The sequence below is a fragment of the Vanacampus margaritifer genome, chromosome 7 (genome assembly GCF_051991255.1).
Source record: "Vanacampus margaritifer isolate UIUO_Vmar chromosome 7, RoL_Vmar_1.0, whole genome shotgun sequence".
NCBI classification, from domain to species: domain Eukaryota; kingdom Metazoa; phylum Chordata; class Actinopteri; order Syngnathiformes; family Syngnathidae; genus Vanacampus; species Vanacampus margaritifer.
In genome coordinates this window covers 25,049,238-25,067,648 of record NC_135438.1, presented here as the reverse complement: position 1 = coordinate 25,067,648, position 18,411 = coordinate 25,049,238, and the positions used below count along the sequence as shown (strand labels likewise).

Here is an 18,411-nt window from a genome sequence, read left to right as displayed (position 1 = left end):
TATACACAGTATATATATATACACATATATATAAATATATATACACAGTATATATATATATACACATATACATATATATATACACAGTATATATATATATACACATATACACAGTATATATATATATACACATATACACAGTATATATATATATATATATATATATATATATACACACAAATATACATATATATATATATAGACAGAGAGACAGATATATAGATAGATATATAGACATAAAGATAAAGATAGAGAGATCTTTATAATCCAAAGAAAGAAATACACGTTAATGCGGAATACGGTTCTCTCGTATGGCGATGCGCAATTCAGGCAGTCTCTGATTGGTCAAAGTCAGACTAAAGTATACAATACAATATTCATTTGTTGCATGTCTTTGCAACAGACATATTGCATGAGCCATTCGTGCGACAAGATCTTTTTTTTATATATTGTGCAACGTCTTGCTTCTGAAAAACGTATTTCAACATCAACATTCAAAAAGAAATCTAGTCACCTGGTCAACTTGGTCTGTGACAGCTATGTCTTCAGGTTGTGCGTCAGTTGAAACCTGGTACACAAAGAGAAAAATACATATAAAATTAAATTCTTAGTAACACGACTGACTGTACCTGTGCATTTACACAGTTACAGTACATACAGAACAATGAATAGGTTAAAGTAATGTGAATGCAAACTCATTTTATTTGCCATTACAAAAATAAATAAATAAATCTGTCTGCACTACAGGTTTGTGTAAATTGGTGACGTCTATTTTTCACAATGACACAAAAATAAGAAAATACACAGTCCTCAGAGTGTCCATACCTGACCAGAGTATGAATTGTGAGGACTGTATGTGTAACTCCAAGCCCTCAAAACGTATTTTAAACTCACAGTGTATAAATACACTGTCCTCAGAGTGTCAGTTATTCACAACTACGACATTGTGAGGACTGTGTATCTTGCGAGGGCTGCACAGTATTGACAAAACATGCGACATGGGTGTTTTATACAGTGATGGAGATTATTTTGACATTAAACATGGACCGAATATATATATCTTCATAATCTAATTAAAGAAATACACGTACATGCGGAAAAATAATCATGCTCATTTTGATCTAGTTTTATCCAAATAAGGTTTTTTTTGTTAGTAATGCTCCTCGATACAATTCTCTTGTATGGCGATGCGCAATTAAGGTTGTCTCTGATTGGTCAAAATCAGACTCAAGTAGGGCCTGGCAATAAATCAAATTAATTGAATAAATTAAATTCAAATTGAATCGTTGAAAATTTGCTAAATCGTGAAATGTATTTTGTCTTCTGGATTATTAAAAACTGTTATAATGTTCTGTTACATCCAGATGTTATTGTGAGTTGAAATTTTGCACAAGTGGTGGCAGAATGCTGGATGGTTGGTTTAAAAGACTTTTTATTTAATTTTTTGGCCATATCGCTTAGCCTCAGACTAAAGTATACAAACAATCCAATATCCATTTGTTGCACGTCTTTGCAATGCACATATTGCATGAGCCATTCGTGCGCCAAGATATTTTCCACATATTGTGCAGCCCTAGTATCTCCACCCTCCACTAATGTCTTGCTTCTGAAAACTGATTTCAACAACATTCAAAAAGAAATCTAGTCACCTGGTCAACTTTGGCGCAGTCTGTGATAGCGGTGTCTTCATCAGGTTGTGCTTCAGTGGAAACCTGGGGTAGATGAATAGAAAAATACCAATACAATTAAATTCTTACTAAGACTAGACTGCTATACTGTAATTTCATGTAATCATGAATGTGCGACCAGTAATTCTAGTATGTCACATGTATGAAACAATATCCAAATGTCATGATAAGCAATCACGATATGATAATCAACATGATATTGTGAGGTTAGCGATACTCACGATAACTGTAAAAGTAAAATAAAAAAATAAGTCACAATATTGTAAAAAAATGAAATAAAAACAAAAAAAATTATATTGAGAAAAGAATGTACTTTTGCTTTTGAGTTATAATTAATCTTTTATGTTTTGTCAAACCTTGCACGATAACCCCCCCACCCCCAAAAAAAACAAAATTAAGTGTGACAACACACCATATAAACATACCATAGTGTTTTTCCATTGTAGTGAAATTCAAACATGAAAACCTTCTGGGCATCATGATACACTCTCAGCCTGTTTTCACGTTCCTGTTTGCTTATAACTTCTCCTCGATATTCAGTAGGAAAGACTCCCTTCTGAAAGGAGCAGGAACTGAACACTCCTCGACCTTACAAAGAAAAAGGGATACAACAGAAATATTTCATTATAACAGTAATGAAAACTAGGCCCATACTAAAGAATCTTTTACCAATACTCACCTTTGAATGAATTAATATATTTTATGGTGAAGCCATCCTTGTCTTTACCTAAGGATGAAAAATATGCTACCTCTTCTTTGGGTTTAACTTTTGCCCTCTGTGGCCTCATGACTGACATATCTCACAGATGTTTTGAAGTTGACTTTCTGTGGACCATAATATCCTGTGCAGTGTGCAGTAAATGTGCCAACGAAAATAAAATAGTGGATAGCACAGCTCTGCTAAATATTTGCATAAATTAAATGTAATGAACACTAACAGACTTTACTGAAATATTTCTATTTAAAGAACAAATTTAAGTAAACACAAATGCAGCAATTTACCAATACTTCATTTATACTGTACTGGTAATACTAAACCATTGTATATTTTCACATCACAAACCAGCCTATCAAACCAGCCTGTTATTGCTTTCCTCTTAAAAATTTCAATTAGCATTTATCTTACTCAACAGACGGTTAGCTCTGCTATGCTAACTGAGCTAACCGTCGCTAACAAAAGCGTAGCAATTCTAAATAATTAGCTGCAACCATCATAATCAACAGATGGTTAGGTATGCTAACGTTAGCTTAGCTGCACTTACACTGGACTTGCATTATAAATCATTTTCAGCAATGTACACAAGCGACCAACATTAAAATAAACAAGTTTCTGGAGGAAAAATTCGAGCTTCAAACCTACCTCATTAGCACAGCTACACTGCCATCACGTCTCGTGAAGTAATTAGAGCCGGGGGCGGTTCTCTATCGGGGCTGCTAGATGACGTCACTTCCGTACTCCGGGCAATATAATAAATCACATTTAAATCAACAAATTGGTTCAGTGTTGGATTATGAACTTTGTTGATAAGAGTGGCTATTGTTCTATGATTTACAGTGTCAATTTAAAAAAAAAAATAGATCACATTTAAAATTAACCCGAAAGGCTCATATACTAAATTAATTACCACAGACGAAAACAAAGGATATTATTGCTAGAATTATAGATAATTTTGTAATCGTTTAATGTGATTTCAGTTTGCTTTTTTAAAAAGTTATTATTATTTTTTTCATTAACGAAAATGTTTTTTTGCTTTAGTAAATAAAATAACCTTGCTGCTGTCACACAGTTGCTGTCCGAGGATGTTTTGGTACTATACTTTAGTAATGGACGCATGTGTTTTTTGGCAAAATTGTGAGCGAGCCCAGTAACTTGGCTTAGAAGCAACCCTGCAAATGAATGGTCACATGATGCTTTACTGTTGGCATGAAGCAGGACTGATGGTAGCGCTCATCTTTTCTTCTCCAGACAAGCATTTTTCCGGATGCCCCAAACAGTTGGAAAGGGGGTTAATCAGAGAAAATAACTGTAACTCTTTTTTCCTTATTTTGGTCTGTGTTTATGGAATCCCTTTTTCACTGGTCACACCAGGCCATCCTCCAAAAGTCTTACTCCCTCACCATGAGTGTAGATGGACTCATACCTGCTTACTGCCATTCCTGAGCAAGCTCTACACTGGTGGTGATGTCCTTATCCCTGCAGCTGAATCAACTTTGGGAGATAGTCCTGGCTTTTGCTGGATTTTCTTGGGTGCCCTGAAGCCTTCTTCACTTAAAGTTTGTAAGGTCACTAAAGGAAATTACTTTAATTTTCATGGCAAATAGGGACTTTGCAATTCATCTAATCACTATAACATTCTGGAGTACATGTACATGCAAATTGCCATCATAAAAAAACAATAATAAGTCAGCACTGCAGATTCTTAGAAAATCAATGTCATTCTCAAAACATTTGGCCGCTGGTGTACAGAAAGATGTTATACTGTAAAGGCAGGGTGGGATGTTAAATGATGAATTAATGTACGGCACTGACAGTTTCTCTGTCTCTGCTGTTAACCATTGTACATTTTTAAATAAACAACCACTGAAATAATTAAATACTGAATTATATAATTAAATATCGTAGGGTATTTCATTATTTAATTATTTACTTAGGAAATGGTGGCTGCAAAAAAAAAAAAAAAAAGGCTCTGTGTCTACAGACAAACATTCACAATACACAGCATTTTGAGAAAAAACTGAATTATGGAGACGTGCGTAATTGTGAGGACAGGTGATGGTCAGCCAATCAAATGCTGTGAAATATACACTGGTGTGAATTATTCATGAAGTGGTGCATTACAAGGACCTTCCTACAGGGGGCGCCATCAAATACACAAAAATACACAAATTCGCGTAATTATGCTTTACAAGGACATTGGCTAAAACTTTGGATTTAAGCCTTCTACAGCCCTAGAAGCACTTCTGCATTGAAATAATTATGAGGACATGGGCTGTGTCCTCATAATTCAAAATGTCCTCGCAGCACGGCATGTATTCAGGTGAAATGTCCTCATAGTACACAAAGGCAAACACACACACACGCACACACACACACACACACACGCACACACACACACACACACACACACACACACACACACACACACACACACACACAGACCGAGCTGTCAGTAAAAGCTTTACTCCTGCAGTGAGTCTTAACAGGAACAACCTGTCATGTCCCGTTCAGTGGTTTAATAGTTTGCTTGTGATACGTTGCAGTCCAAGGTCGCATGCTCCATCTGTTGCACCTGTCTAGCTTAGAAGTGATTTGCTCTTTTGATTGTTTGGGCCTATTCTGGGCTAAACAGCCTCCAATGACTGTTAACAGTAAAAAAGAGAGAGTTGAGAATAGAAATGTTATCTTTATTTCACACAAACACCACTACCACAACAACAGAGGTGGCAAAATCCAGGGCCAGAAAATAAAAACCCTGCCACAGTTTGGCTTTAGCACCTTGGGCTCGCTAGCTAGCTAGCTAGCAGTTAAACTAGCTAGCTAGCACCTGAGGCTAAAGCCAAACTGTGGCAGGGTTTTTACTTTCTGGACCTGGATTTGCCACCTCTGTCCGCCATACACTTCCATACAGTCTAAATTTTAAATATATCAAGTAGACTAATGCATGTAGCCCTTTTTAGAGGAAGAAAAGATATTGCTCCCCGGGTGCTAGTTAAACTGCTAGGGAACTAGCTAGCTAGCACCTGGGGCTAAAGCCAAACTGTGGTAGGGTATTTACTTTCTGGACCTGGATTTGTTACCTCTACTCAACAATACACACACTCATTTACAGTAGGCTAGCCAATGTGTGCGGTGAAGCACAGGCTGGAGTATAACATTTCCTCAGCTGTTATTGGCATTTTGTTTCCATCACCACTGCAACAGCTGCATGCACACATCGCACTGTCAGTTCCATTCAAAGCGTTCAGCAACTGTCCCGGCCGCAGCCACTTGTTACGGCATACTGTACTTACATCACAAGCCAAAATTTTGAGCACAAGCTACTCTGATGTGGTTGACGTCTACTCTCTTAGTCGGTACAAATTGTGCTGTGTTGTACTTTGTGGCGCTGTCAAGTGAAAGCCTTAGCTGGGCAAGTACCGATACTTGGTATCGATACACCGGCTTATTTCAAGGTATCTCGCGACAGCGGTCGATACTAGCTGTTTTACAATCAGGAACTAGAACTTAGAAGAATATAAATTTCACATTAATTGCATGCAATTTTTATAAAAAAAACTTTTAAACTACCTGTCATAGTTTTTTTTTTTGTGTGTGTATCAAAAATTGGTATTGATACTTAGTATCAGTGACTACTTAAGAGTTGAGTACTCGTACTGTGATAAAAGTGGTATCTAACTCCTGCAATCATATGTGTTAGTTGAAACTGTTTCATCCTTGAATTTGGAATGTACTTTACATAATTGCGTGTATGGCTTGTTGACAGGTAAACGAGAGAGGGAAGCATGCATCTACTTGTGCGAGATGAATTAGTCATGTTAGGTATGAGTTGTGCTTGATAATTCTTATGTGACTGGCAGATGTTTGGGTCTGCATCACTTGTCTTTGATGAGAGCAATCAAAGTGGAATGCGGTTGAACACGCCAGTTTGTTGCCTGTTGTCAGCTACTAACTGTTGACCGCTCTCCTCCTCTTTTGACATTTGTAACAAGACAAACGTGTCAGTGCACAAGAACCACATCTGGCCTCTTGGCTCTCTTCGCACCTGCTTTCACTATTTTTTTTTTTAGCTCATGTGATTACGTGAAGAAAAATGAAGTTCTTGTAGCATGACAATTATGTCATAGTTTTAAAGCGTGCCTTTTCATTCTTAGCTAGTTGTTTTTAAATCTTAATTTGTTTTGGTCTTTTTAGAAAACCTCAAACAATAATTTTACAAATTAATTTTTAAAGCATATATATCTATTCGTGCAGTTGTGCTTGGGAGACAAATTTCAAATGAAATACTAAAAAGTCCTTGTTTATCATACAATGCACATTTATGGTTTTAATGAACACATTTATGCAGAAGCTTGCTCAACTCACTCATAATACAAGCAGGAACAAACCTAAATTTAAAAGCTATGTTTTTCTGAGCTTTTTACTATTATTATATTATACTTTTAAATGTGTTACTATTTACTAGATGACTTTCCTGATTACTTTTTCTTTGCCTTTTTTTTTGTGCTTTTGTGTGTCACATAGTCTACTTTTATCGTATGCACGGATTCGCTAGCTAAGAGCCAGTCATGGTGGTCAACTCCGCTCATTGAAAATTGGACTTTGGAACCTTGTAAAAATCTAAATACATGTAAATAGTTTTTTGAAATGTAATAGTTTTAAATATTTTAAATGACCATTATTGGCCGTCAAATAAAAAAAAAAAAGGCAGATGCCGGCAAAATGCCTGACCGATAATCGGTCTATCCCAACCACTTATACTCCTTCATGAAATGTACGTACTCTTACGTAGCGCAACCTCAAAAAAAAAAAGGGGTGTTCCCTGTTTATACCTCTTGCATGTTCCAGAGGCGTGTGTACTGTAAGTCCAGCGGCCTGTGAAGGTGAAAGATGATATTGCATGTGTTGAGTCATTTCAGCAGCTCTCGATGTTGGAAACAGCCGCCACCAACCGATTGGCTGACGCCTGCAGATGTGTCAAAGGGGCTCGTATACGCTCACTGTCCGCCCAATGGCCATACTATGACCCTACTACAGTACATGACGCTGACCGATCATTTTCATTGGTGAAGAACGAAGAATTCAATTTTGTTCACCTATGAGGAGCATTTCTGCATGCTGGTGGGAGTTGGGGTTTGAAAGCGGCGATCACTATGCAGACATCATAATGACGTTGAATATTTATTTACATTTGATCGATGCCGGTGGAAACCCGTAAAACTGACTCACCCGGCGTGTGTGTGTGTGTGTGTGTGTGTGTGTGTGTGTGTGTGTGTGTGTGTGTGTGTGTGTGTGTGCGTGTGTGTGTGTGTGTGTGTGTGTGTGTGTGTGTGTGTGTGTGTATGTGTGCGGCTTGATGTAATGGTTGCTAGGCAACAGCTAATCAGCACTCACTTGCATGAGCACAATATTCGGAAGAAATTCTTTTATTGTATTGATGAGAAAGTGAATGCAAAAACACATGCGCCTTCAAATTGTTGAAGAATCTGATTGAAGGTGTAACACAAATCATTCTTATGTCTGCGCAGTGGCATCGTCTCAGTGCTGTGACCGTTTACGCAAGGAAAAGGAAGAGGCGTGCATCAATTTGGAGGAGGTCTTGAAAAGGCTTAATGAGCAACACAAGGAGGAACTGGTGCAACTGGAGGACAGGTACAACACTTAAACACACACGAAAAATCACATGTCCAAACGGATTCTTTGTCTGATTCTTGTTTGTGTTTCAGATTAAGGAGTTTTTACCAAACAGAGTGGGACAAGGTCCATCAAACATACCAGGAGGAGGCTGACAAATGTCGCATTTTAATGGAACAACAGGTCAGAGAAGCATTCTTGATTAAGGCAGCAATCAAATTGTAAAGTTCAGTCTTTAACCCAGCAACGCTTTGACAGCAATATCTTAACAAAATGCTCCCAACATCCTGAGCTGAGAAGGTGTTTAAGTTAAAATTCAATCTTGTTCTTATAATTCAATCTTTTTCTTATACACATGCACACTCGTCAGATGTTGACTTTAATTGTTGACTGCAGTTGTCACTTTTGTCTTAGGCACAAGATAACAACGAAGGTTGGCCACTTTCATAACAATTTCTTAGGCTATATCCATCTAAAATTTGAACAAAGCTGTAACAAAACAGCTAATCATAACAAATGACAGCTGCACAACATGACATTTGAATACAATTTGCTTGAAACTGCTGACTAATTGTAATAACAAATATAGGGAGACCGGGACTACTGTAGTTGTATCATTTTTTTATACTATATATTTCTTGGAATCAATACACCATATACAAACAAAATGTATAGCAGATGAAAGACCAAAGTCTTAAGTATATTTTTTGTATTCATGTCATTTTCATACTTTGTGTCAGTGCAGAGTTATAAGCCATCATAGAGGGAGTGAACATATGACATGTCACACTATATGGGGTTAGATGTCACACTGGATTTTGCAACTAATAAATCAAGGGCAAAATTATCCTTGTTCTCCTGTTTTTTTGGGGGTTTTTTTACATCCAGAGAAATTGTTTATCATTTATCTTGAAAATTTAGAATAGTCGTTGAGCAAACTTTAACATAAAATATTACGAAATGGATTAAAGTCCTTAGGAACTGCTGGCATGGTTCTCAGCCTCAAATGCCTGTGTTGATTCCCTTGAATTGAATTTCAAAAAATAAAGCATTTTGGTTAATGGATGGATGGTTCATCATGAAACTTAAACCAGTCCTAACATGTGGGCATATTGTAGTTCCAACAACTGGAAAATCCATTTTTAAACAATGAAACAAAACTAACTTCCTCACTCTTCACATTCATCATCTGAAGAACAATTCTGGCATACGTAAACAGAGTTGCCAGAGGTGCATTTTTCATTGGCCCATTCTTTGCAAGTGTGACAACAAACCCCAAAATGACTAAGACAAGTTGCCCCAAACTACCGTGTTGGCTAATACTTGCTCTAGTTTAAAGCCAGCTTAAAACAGAGCTGTGACTGAGGCATGAAAATATGCCTGAATCTCTCCTCTAACAAGTCCACATGATTTGCTGCTAGAATTTATCTATGTAGGACAAAATATATGAAGTTGAAAAATGTTACTTTGGGTTGTGCAAAACAGATAACTGGCACTCATCTCAGCTCACAATATGCTATTCTCTTTTCAGACAGTACACAACCCCTGTCCATTTATACAAAAAAAAACTTACCCGTGATACAACGAGCCCTGGTCTCCCGCAATAATAATTATTTTATCCTTTCTTGTTTATATCTTGTTTAAACAAGAGTCTCATATATTTTTGATGAATCAGACGGGCCGATCTAAAACTAATGTACAAAAATATGCCTACAGTGACATTAACATACTTTGAGCGGAGCTCACTGATGATCAGCAAACTGATTTTTCAGGTGGAAGAGATGAGGAGCAGGCAGGAAGCAGAGAGGAAGAACCAGGAAATAAGTCACAGCCAAATCATGGCGTTTCTCAAAGAGCAGCATAAAACTTCGCTACAAGGTCAGTCCATCAACTGATAACACAAAACACATCACTTCATAATTCTACTTGAATGTGTATTTCTGTAATTGTTCAATTCAGAGCTGAAGAGAATTCAGGAAATGGATCTGGAGAACCTGGACAAAACGCTCAAAGAAACAGAAACCACTCTTTCTGTAAGACTAACTTTTTTCGAGTTTTTTCATTCTTACAAGCAAATTCTGCAACCTAAATACTGTTTGTCAAAGTAATGATGTTGATAAACTCTTTTAAAAAAAAAAACGTGTCCCGTATAACCATCATTGTTGCAGTGGACAGGAACTAACATTCTTGTTTTTGGGACTGATTTCACTTTTGTAAAAATCTCCGTTTTTTCTACCAGAACCAAATATCTGAACTGTCAGCAGAAAACGCGACGCTGAATGGAAAGCTGAAAGCAGAGGAAGAGAGGCGGATGCTGGCAGACAAGAATCAGGTAAGGACTTAGCGTAATAAAAGTCATCACATGACTCACATGCTCATCATTTTCACTATTTAGTGATTAACACCAGGCTCAAAGAGCAGAATGAAGGCGAATCAGATAGGAACACAGCTGCCCTCTGCTGGCGTGCAAAAAATGATCGCACTTGCCCGCCACGTCACAAAATGCTCAACTCCTTGTCGACAGACAAACACTTTGCAAATTATTATTATTTGACACTAATGCAACATTGCCTGTACACTTACAAGATTACAGGATATTCTACTTTGTTCCTTGCAGCCCCATTATGTGCTGTGTTAAATGATATGCTGTGTGTGCGTGTGCGTATGTTTGCAGAAGGACTCGCACACTGTTTACCTGGAGCAGGAGCTTGAAAGTTTAAAGGTGGTGCTGGAGATCAAAAATAACCAGCTGCACCAAAAAGAAAAGAAGCTCATGGAAATGGACAAACTGGTTAGTAGCGTTCATTTTTCGGTTTATCATCGTGCCTAAACCAATCCAACACAAATATTTCAGGCTTAAAATGTGTGTGTGTGTGTGTGTGTGTGTGTGTGTGTGTGTGTGTGTGTGTGTGTGTGCGTGTGTGTGTGTGTGCGTGTGTGTGTGTGTGTGTGTGTGTGTGTGTGTGTGTGTGTGTGCGTGCGTGCGTGCGTGCGTGCGTGCGTGCGTGCGTGCGTGCGTGCGTGCGTGCGTGCGTGCGTGCGTGCGTGTGTCCCAGGTGGAGACGAATGTGAAACTGGAGGAATGCCTGACCAAAGTTCAGCAGGAGAACGAGGACTACAAAGCCAGGATGGACAAACATGCTGCTCTCTCAAGGTGCGTGCAATAAATCATTTAAATGCTAGTTTCACATCTAAACGACGCGGCTCATCAACACTTTTATTTCATCGGAACATATATCTAACAGTTTTAAAAAAGATCTTTTGTTTCCATCTTTCCTTTGCCATAAAAAATATTTCCTCCCAAGTAAATGGTGGCACTGTGACCTCTATCAGTAGATTCCTAAAGAACGTTGGACCCCCAAAAAGGTTTAAAATATCGCCTATAGGTGGCAGAATATGGTGGCAAAGGACTACATTTGTCCAAATGAAGCTCCCCAACTCCGTATCAGTTTTTTAGCACCACGATACCTCCAGATGGAGCTCAACTCTAAATATGTGGAGGTTCACTGTAAGGTTGTGCAATTAATCGGAATTCAATTACAGTTTCAATTATTAGACTCCACAATTACAGAATCGGCATCATCGTAAACAAAATTAAAGTTTATTAATTTTGAGTTGTTTAAATTTATACATTTGCACCTTTTTTATTTTAAAATGACTAATTTAATAAATCTTGTTTGGTCCAAAAGGAACTTGCATAATTACTGTGTTTCAAAGAAATGTATTTATCTTAATATTTTTTTACATGTTTAAACATTTCCTTGTTTTGTACCAAAAAACTAATGATTGTCCTAAACGTGATTTCAATTATAACCAAATTAATCGTGATTATTATTTTCTTCATAGTTGAGCAACCCTAGTTCTATGACAGTGTATTAGGGCCACGTGTGAATATATATATTTTTAGAGCGTGGGGGGAGGGGGAGTTGCAAAATTAGCTGCAAAAAACGTTGAAAAATTTTGCAGCTAATTTTGCAACTTTATAAAGTGGCAGATTTGCCCCCAAAAAACTCAGAAACTTACAAGAAATACACGTAGCGTACAACTTGGATGTTTGTGCCAATACTTTCGGTCGGGTTTTCAAATAAGGAGATATTAATTTAGCAGAGATTAACCATATCATGTTAAGCATTCACACTTTGAAGCATTGTCGCTCTAGCTGCCGTGTATGACGACTAAAGTTTAAATTAAGAATAAATCCGACTCTATCCTGCCTTTTCATTTTATAAGGTGTCCCATTAACCACCAACGAATCCTCACATAAGACTATAGCTACGCTACGTTTATTTGTTGTAAATTTCTGAGTTTTTTCCTTGGAATATTGCCGTACCTCTGGGGAAAAAAATAGATTAATACGTGGCAGTTTTCAGGAGACAACCCCAAAACTAACTAATTTAAAAATCTCTATTTTCAAGAGAAGAAAAAAAGTCGACACCCGTCCATCTTAACATGGTCTCCGATACATTGATGTGAATGAAATGTGGCTGCAGGCAGCTGTCCAGCGAGCAGGCCATCCTCCAGCAGACGCTACAGAAAGAATCCAAAGTCAACAAGCGTCTGTCGATGGAGAACGAGGAGCTGCTGTGGAAACTGCATAACGGCGACCTGCTGGGAAGTCCGCGCCGCCTCTCCCCCACGTCTCCCTTCAGCTCGCCACGGAACTCTGCGTCATTCCCCGCCACCGCGCCCTTATCTCCGAGATAACGCCGTCCTCCTCTCCTCCAAGTAGCATGACGATGGATGACATTTCCAAAGACTGCACAGTGCTGTTTGCATCTCTCATGATGAACTTGCAGTAGAAGACTGGAGACATGGCAGATGCACTTGGATGTGAGCGTGAGGCTTGTATAGCTTTTTGACTACCAAATGCCAACAAAATTCCTCTTTTTTCTGGAGAAAATCGCAGGCATAACTCAGGGTCTGTATATAGCACCTCCCTCTTGTTTCTGTTCTGTACACATTAAGGAGGAGAAGGAGAAAAAGTTGCTCTGCAAACCATAATCTGTCATTTTCATGTTTTTGGCTTGACGCCTTTCTTCTTCTTTTAAAGAGGACGTTTTAATTTCTCACCAAAGAGCGAAGCTCAATCACTGGTCTGCTTCAGACCTCTGGAAGAAGTGAATGAACTTCACATGCTAACGTGAGCTAGCGACAACTTGTACTCAGTTTGTTCAACAGACCTAAAAGCGTAGTCTTGAACTTGGACGTTCTTGTTCTATGTTTGCTCCTTCCTACCTTACTCTACTATGTGGAATGTAATTCTCCTTGGATGTTCCACTACGTCTGTACAGGCCAGATTAGACGCCACCTCCCATTTCTATTAGGAAAATGTTCCCTAAAATCCCTGATAAATAACACTCATTAACACCTAAAATCACCCAAAGCGCTCATTAATTTAGTAGCTGATCGCTTGTATTGTCACATGTGACTAACCTTTCCCACAGTGTGAAAACATATTTAGAGACAACGGAAGAGGATTAGGGTCAGTGAAGAGGAAAAAAAAGGTTGGCAAGATTCTGACTTTAAAGTGAGAATTCTGACTTTAATCACAAAATTCTGACTTTAAAGTGAGAATTCTCACTCAGATTAAAGTGAGAATTCTGACTTAAATCACAGAATTCTGATTTTAATTAATTCTGAGAATAAAGTGAGAATCCTGCCAACCTTTTTTTTCTCTCTTCACTGGTCCTAATCCTCTTCCATAAGTACGGAGACACTGACATATTAAGTTGGACTTTTTCTCTTAATGCTCAAAAACTTCAAATGCACCCACAATCAGTACAGTATGTTCTTTTATTTTTGGAAACAGGATAAATACAGTATGACATCTGATTTTAGTAATGTTTTGATGGTTGCAATCCAACAACAATGATGCTGTGATACCAAAAATGAAACGACCGTATATTTTGTAAATATGGACTACATGATATATATTGCTATTGTAACTGTCAAGTTAGCATGCTTTTCAACCTATTGGCCAAGTGGTTGATCAGAGATGTCACCTGCCGGATTCTTGGCGTCCAGTTGTCCCGGGTCCTTGGCCTGCGGTTGCTCAAGGTCAGCAGCACGAACCATCATGACCACTGATTTGATGGAGTACCACCACCCGTGCCATGTGTACCACACCATCCCGTCATCGCTCATTGCTTGGTACGGCCCTTTGTAGTAATGGCCGTTAAGGTTCCCTGAATCACACCTGCCCACAGGAATTCACAATATGAGAAATATACTTCTTTGCATGGCGGATTCATGGAAAAGAGAAAATGTTTTGACCTGGTGAACCACCAGCCTGACTTGCTGTGTCTGATGCACTTGCCGTCTCCACCAGGCTGCTTGTCATAGGTGCTGAATTTGACCCCATCCCAACTGCTGCCCGGAGCTTGCTGCTTGGTGGCGTGCAGGTCACCCAGGGCGTCCCCTGCATTGCCTTGATACTCCCCCAAATGCAACCGGTACAAGTCCTTTGACAGATGAGTCAGCAAAAGTTAGAATTCATGGTCAACGGTCAAGGAAGTGATGAGGACGGAACCACACTTCCAACAAGCTAAATGAGATAACCAAGCAAAGCGGCAGACTAGATTGCTGTATCAGAAGAGTTCTGGGACTGCTGTCATAAACCCAAATGACTTTTTCCTTTCAATTTAGGCCAAACGATGAACCAGCACGTCTACAAGGTGATCCCGCCGGTGGCGTTGTTTCGTTCAATTCCTTGCTCAGAGGAATGCAGAGGATCCTGTAAGAAGCAAAATAAGGCTGGGAAAATGTTTTAGACTCCAGACTTCAAACGGGAAAATGTGCAGTTGAAATACATGTTATGACAACAGTCCCAGAACTCAAGTCTACATTGTAGACAGGGATGGGCAAAAAAAATTAGTTTCACCATTCAATTCAATTCAATGGATGAATTTGAATCGACTCCACCCCGCAGGATGTTGACGTGAAATTGAATTTGAATTGAAGTTAGTGGAATTTAATTCAGTGCAATTCAGAGAAATTCCTTCCTATTGAATGTCAATGAAAATGAGACTTAACATGTTTTTCTTCAAAATGATAATACTAGGGGAGCCAAAATTAGTTCCTTTAACGCCACAAATTTTTTAATACACGATTAATACTTGACAACCCTGTACTGGGAGGAATTCCAGACATCCACGTCAAAATTTAGCAGTAATGAATTTAATAATAAATAATGCATATTTGTGGAGAATGGGGTCAAGTTGTATTATACAATTTGAAAAATGTGCAGAAATTCACAAGTTACTTCATGTTAAAGATTAGATAGCTCTTAATATGAAAAGAAAAATCGACTGAGCTGTCACCAATGTCTTACAAATGCAATTATGCCATCTAGTGGCAGATCAATCACCTCAACACAAAATATCACACTAGTTTTTACTGTACAATACATCTTTTTAATTTTAACTAAATTTTATGAATTATGAAATTACTGTATCGTTGACTAAAAGATGCATTCATATTTTGATTAGTTTAACCTCTTTTTCTCACTTTTATGTTAACATATGCAAAAATACTTTATTGTACATTTAGAACAGATATTCAATTTGCCATTAATTGTGAGTTAACTATTGAAGTCATGCGATTATTTACGATTTACGAAAATTTTCAATCGTCTGATCCCCCCTCCCCCTAGTTAATACATAGCCAATCAGCAAGTATAAATTCTCTTAATGTTAAAAAGCTTAGCAATGGTGTCTTATCCAGTCCTAATTTCAAAGTCATGAAATGAAACAATGTTTTTGTAATTAGGGGTAGGGTGGCACTTGACCATGCGCACTCCTCCCTTTAACTGTAAACTAACGACGAAGATTCATCACTGGATTCGGCTGCAATCCCCATCTACCTCTACCTTTTTGGCCTGGGAGAAAGATGTGTGGAAGATGGACAACATGCGGCGAATTCTATTTTTCAACGGGGGAAGGGAGTGAATAATTTAATTGAAATTTAGGAGCCATTCTCATTTCAATTTTGAGTTTTGCCCATCCCTACTTGTTGGTGAACAAAAAAGTCAGTTGTTGTTGAAGAAGTCCAACCAGATGGCAAGTCCACAAGTGTACACCTTTGCTTGCGCTTAGAAATGGCAAACGTTAGTCTAAATAAGAGCCGTCCTGTTGTGAGAAAAGAAGGAAGGTCGAGGTTAAAGATAAGGTGCTTCCAAACAGCGGATGTCAACTTACCATTTCGCTGTCCACTTTAAAATTCTTGTACTCTGCGAAGCTTTCTTTACCCTCAAAGTCTTCCATATTAATGCGCAGGTCGTGCTTTCCTACAAGAGTTTTTATTAAATATCATTTGTGTGTCAAATCACACACACGCGCACACACCTGGTGAAGTGAGATGATGTAGAGCATCATTGCCCAGCCAGAATTCTCCATTTGGAGAATGCAGATCCCCAAACCCATGCTTGTACTCCACCCACGCTCTGCGCACACACACACACCGTTTACTTATTATGACTTAAAAGTTGCATAAATTTCATGTTTGCAAAGTCACACACACACCTATCAAAGTCCTCTGTGCCGTCCCTCCTCCTCTGAAAAACTGTCCATCCTCCTCCGTTGTTCATGTCACAGTAGACACTGAGCGCTGTGGGGAAGCCACCGGGCCGAATCACATACAAGCCACTGGCCACGTTTCCATCAGAAAACACCTCGGAGCAGTCTATATACACACGCACACGCACACACGCTAAGTAGAGTACATACAGTTATGCCCAAAAAGTATTCATTTAATTATAAATACGATAAATGATTCAACGTTTTTTAACAATGGTTTTCATATTATAGTGCTGCACTATCTTCAGAGTACCAAACATGTTAACACATACATCAAAGTCTCTCAGACTGTATTAACAGTAGTGACGAGTACCTCTGTAGAGGTTTTGCGTGCCCAGATGTGAGTTGGGGATGTGCTCCAGCTGCTGAGCTTGGTGGTTGTGGAGCACCTGGATGTATCTGTGCTGCTCATTGATCACGTTGGTCAGTTCCTCAATCTCTGACTCCAGGCGGACCACTATCTGTTCACATGGCAAAGGGACCTGGACAAAGAATCAGGCAGCACAAGCGAGAAGCATGTTACGTGAAGAATACCATAACAATAAAACAATGGCAAATCCATTTTAAAATTATTTTTTAATTATTTAAAATCACATATTTTAATTTGCATGAGTTTGTTTGCGCAGTGGCGACCCCTGACGACAACTCGTGCAACAACAATGTTTAAGAACGAGGTAGGATTTCTTACCGCTACTGAGACAGCCATGTGAAAAAGAATATAAACTGATGTAAGCATTCCCATCATTTCAGTCCTCTTACGTCCTGCTGCCTTGTTCTCTGTTGCTTTCTCTCTGGTGTTCAGCGGCATTACTCAGTGCAGTGCTCTCCCACCTTTGCATGCATATCCGCCATCTACTGGCAAGAATAAACACGTTTGGGTCTCCTTTTAAACGTTCACAAATTTTGAAATCTCGCCGGTACCTTAACGTCACGTGCCCTAAATTGCTAAGATAATTACATTATTTGGTTTTTATTCCATCCATCCATTATCTGAACCGCTTATACGCCATTAATTTAGAACGACGTGCATTTTAAAACATGTAATACAATAAGCGATAAGGCTTGTCTTAATTACTTAGCAGTTAATCCGTAAAGAATGGTAATAAATTATGTTGTAGAGAAAACGTTGCAATAATATAGAGAAAAATCATAGCTGTGTTCGGAAAAAATGCGACTCCGGTGGGACTCGAACCCACAACCTTTGAATCACTTCAATTCTTCTAGAAGTCCAATGCGCTATCCATTGCGCCACGGAGCCACCTGTTGCAGTCTCCCTCTTATTTCAATATATTACATGCATTGGTACCGAATATAATGGCAGATTTGCTGGATAGTGAGCTGCTCTCATCTCGCTACTTTGTCCTTTCCAGATCCTCACTCGTGTTTATACACTAAATATCCTGCTCTCATCTCGCTACTTTGTCCTTTCCAGATCCTCACTCGTATTTATACGCTAAATATCCTGCTCTATGGCATACGACAAAGCGCAGAACTAGTATGGCTGAATGTCCACCTAGTTCTGACGAAGACTGCACTAGTTAGGAAACACTACTGTCTGATATCAAGGATATGGAATAAATGCTCAAAGGGCTTGCCATACTGCTCTCATCTCGCTACTTTGTCCTTTCCAGATCCTCACTCTTGTGTTTATACGGTAACTCCTCCCACCAGAAATTCCATGTGGCAGTTTCTTGAGTGGTAATATGGCGGCCTCGCGGCTTCAAAAGTCTTGGCCTATTAGCTATCCAGTTACACCGCTGACCCGTATATGATAGGCCAAGACTTTTGAAGCCGCCAT

The 18,411-nt window shown here is 38.8% G+C and overlaps 3 protein-coding genes and 1 non-coding gene across 10 annotated transcripts in view; 1 reads left to right on the top strand and 3 right to left on the bottom strand.

The window, feature by feature from the left end:
• Positions 1-4,734, bottom strand: part of LOC144055444 (N-lysine methyltransferase KMT5A-A-like) — an 11,091-nt gene extending 6,357 nt beyond the window's left edge. The window contains exons 1-4 of the mRNA XM_077571410.1: positions 2,368-4,734; positions 2,114-2,276; positions 1,650-1,712; positions 515-568 (exon numbers count right to left, since the gene is read on the bottom strand). Coding sequence (XP_077427536.1) covers positions 538-568; positions 1,650-1,712; positions 2,114-2,276; positions 2,368-2,485 — 375 coding nt within the window. The 5' untranslated portion in view covers positions 2,486-4,734 and the 3' untranslated portion in view covers positions 515-537. The remainder of the gene's footprint in view (positions 1-514; positions 569-1,649; positions 1,713-2,113; positions 2,277-2,367) is intronic.
• Positions 1-13,414, top strand: part of LOC144055453 (uncharacterized) — an 85,501-nt gene extending 72,087 nt beyond the window's left edge. The window contains exons 11-18 of the mRNA XM_077571421.1: positions 7,935-8,058; positions 8,133-8,223; positions 9,813-9,918; positions 10,000-10,073; positions 10,280-10,372; positions 10,715-10,831; positions 11,097-11,194; positions 12,531-13,414. Of these exons, the coding sequence (XP_077427547.1) occupies positions 7,935-8,058; positions 8,133-8,223; positions 9,813-9,918; positions 10,000-10,073; positions 10,280-10,372; positions 10,715-10,831; positions 11,097-11,194; positions 12,531-12,744 (917 nt within the window). The 3' untranslated portion in view covers positions 12,745-13,414. The remainder of the gene's footprint in view (positions 1-7,934; positions 8,059-8,132; positions 8,224-9,812; positions 9,919-9,999; positions 10,074-10,279; positions 10,373-10,714; positions 10,832-11,096; positions 11,195-12,530) is intronic.
• Positions 13,415-13,814: 400 nt separating this feature from the next.
• Positions 13,815-18,351, bottom strand: LOC144055456 (fibrinogen-like protein 1). 7 transcript variants are annotated; one of them, XM_077571431.1, is made up of 8 exons: positions 17,920-18,344; positions 17,302-17,468; positions 16,927-17,095; positions 16,560-16,719; positions 16,383-16,480; positions 16,236-16,324; positions 14,314-14,501; positions 13,815-14,236 (listed from the first exon to the last, which is right to left on the bottom strand). In XM_077571431.1, exons 2-8 carry the CDS (start codon positions 17,419-17,421, stop codon positions 14,011-14,013), a joined length of 1,050 nt encoding a protein of 349 aa, XP_077427557.1. In that variant the 5' UTR covers positions 17,422-17,468; positions 17,920-18,344; the 3' UTR covers positions 13,815-14,010. The 7 variants fall into 7 exon arrangements, with proteins under 7 accessions (XP_077427557.1, XP_077427556.1, XP_077427554.1 ...); XM_077571430.1 differs by having other exon boundaries at positions 17,302-17,465; XM_077571428.1 differs by having other exon boundaries at positions 17,953-18,344.
• On the bottom strand, positions 17,785-17,871 carry trnar-ucu (transfer RNA arginine (anticodon UCU)). Its single transcript is given in 2 exon segments — positions 17,785-17,820; positions 17,835-17,871. It is a non-coding gene; the product is annotated as a tRNA-Arg (tRNA).
• Positions 18,352-18,411: the final 60 nt, after the last annotated feature.

Excerpts from the sequence above, each read along its gene's own strand:
- LOC144055456 (XM_077571427.1), bottom strand. The coding sequence starts at position 17,421 with ATGCCGCTGAACACCAGAGAGAAAGCAACAGAGAACAAGGCAGCAGGA. Across the intron at positions 16,720-16,926 it reads CACGCAAAACCTCTACAGAG|ACTGCTCCGAGGTGTTTTCT; the intron begins GTACTCGTCACT and ends GTGTGTATATAG. Across the intron at positions 14,502-16,235 it reads TTAAAGTGGACAGCGAAATG|GACTTGTACCGGTTGCATTT; the intron begins GTAAGTTGACAT and ends CATCTGTCAAAG.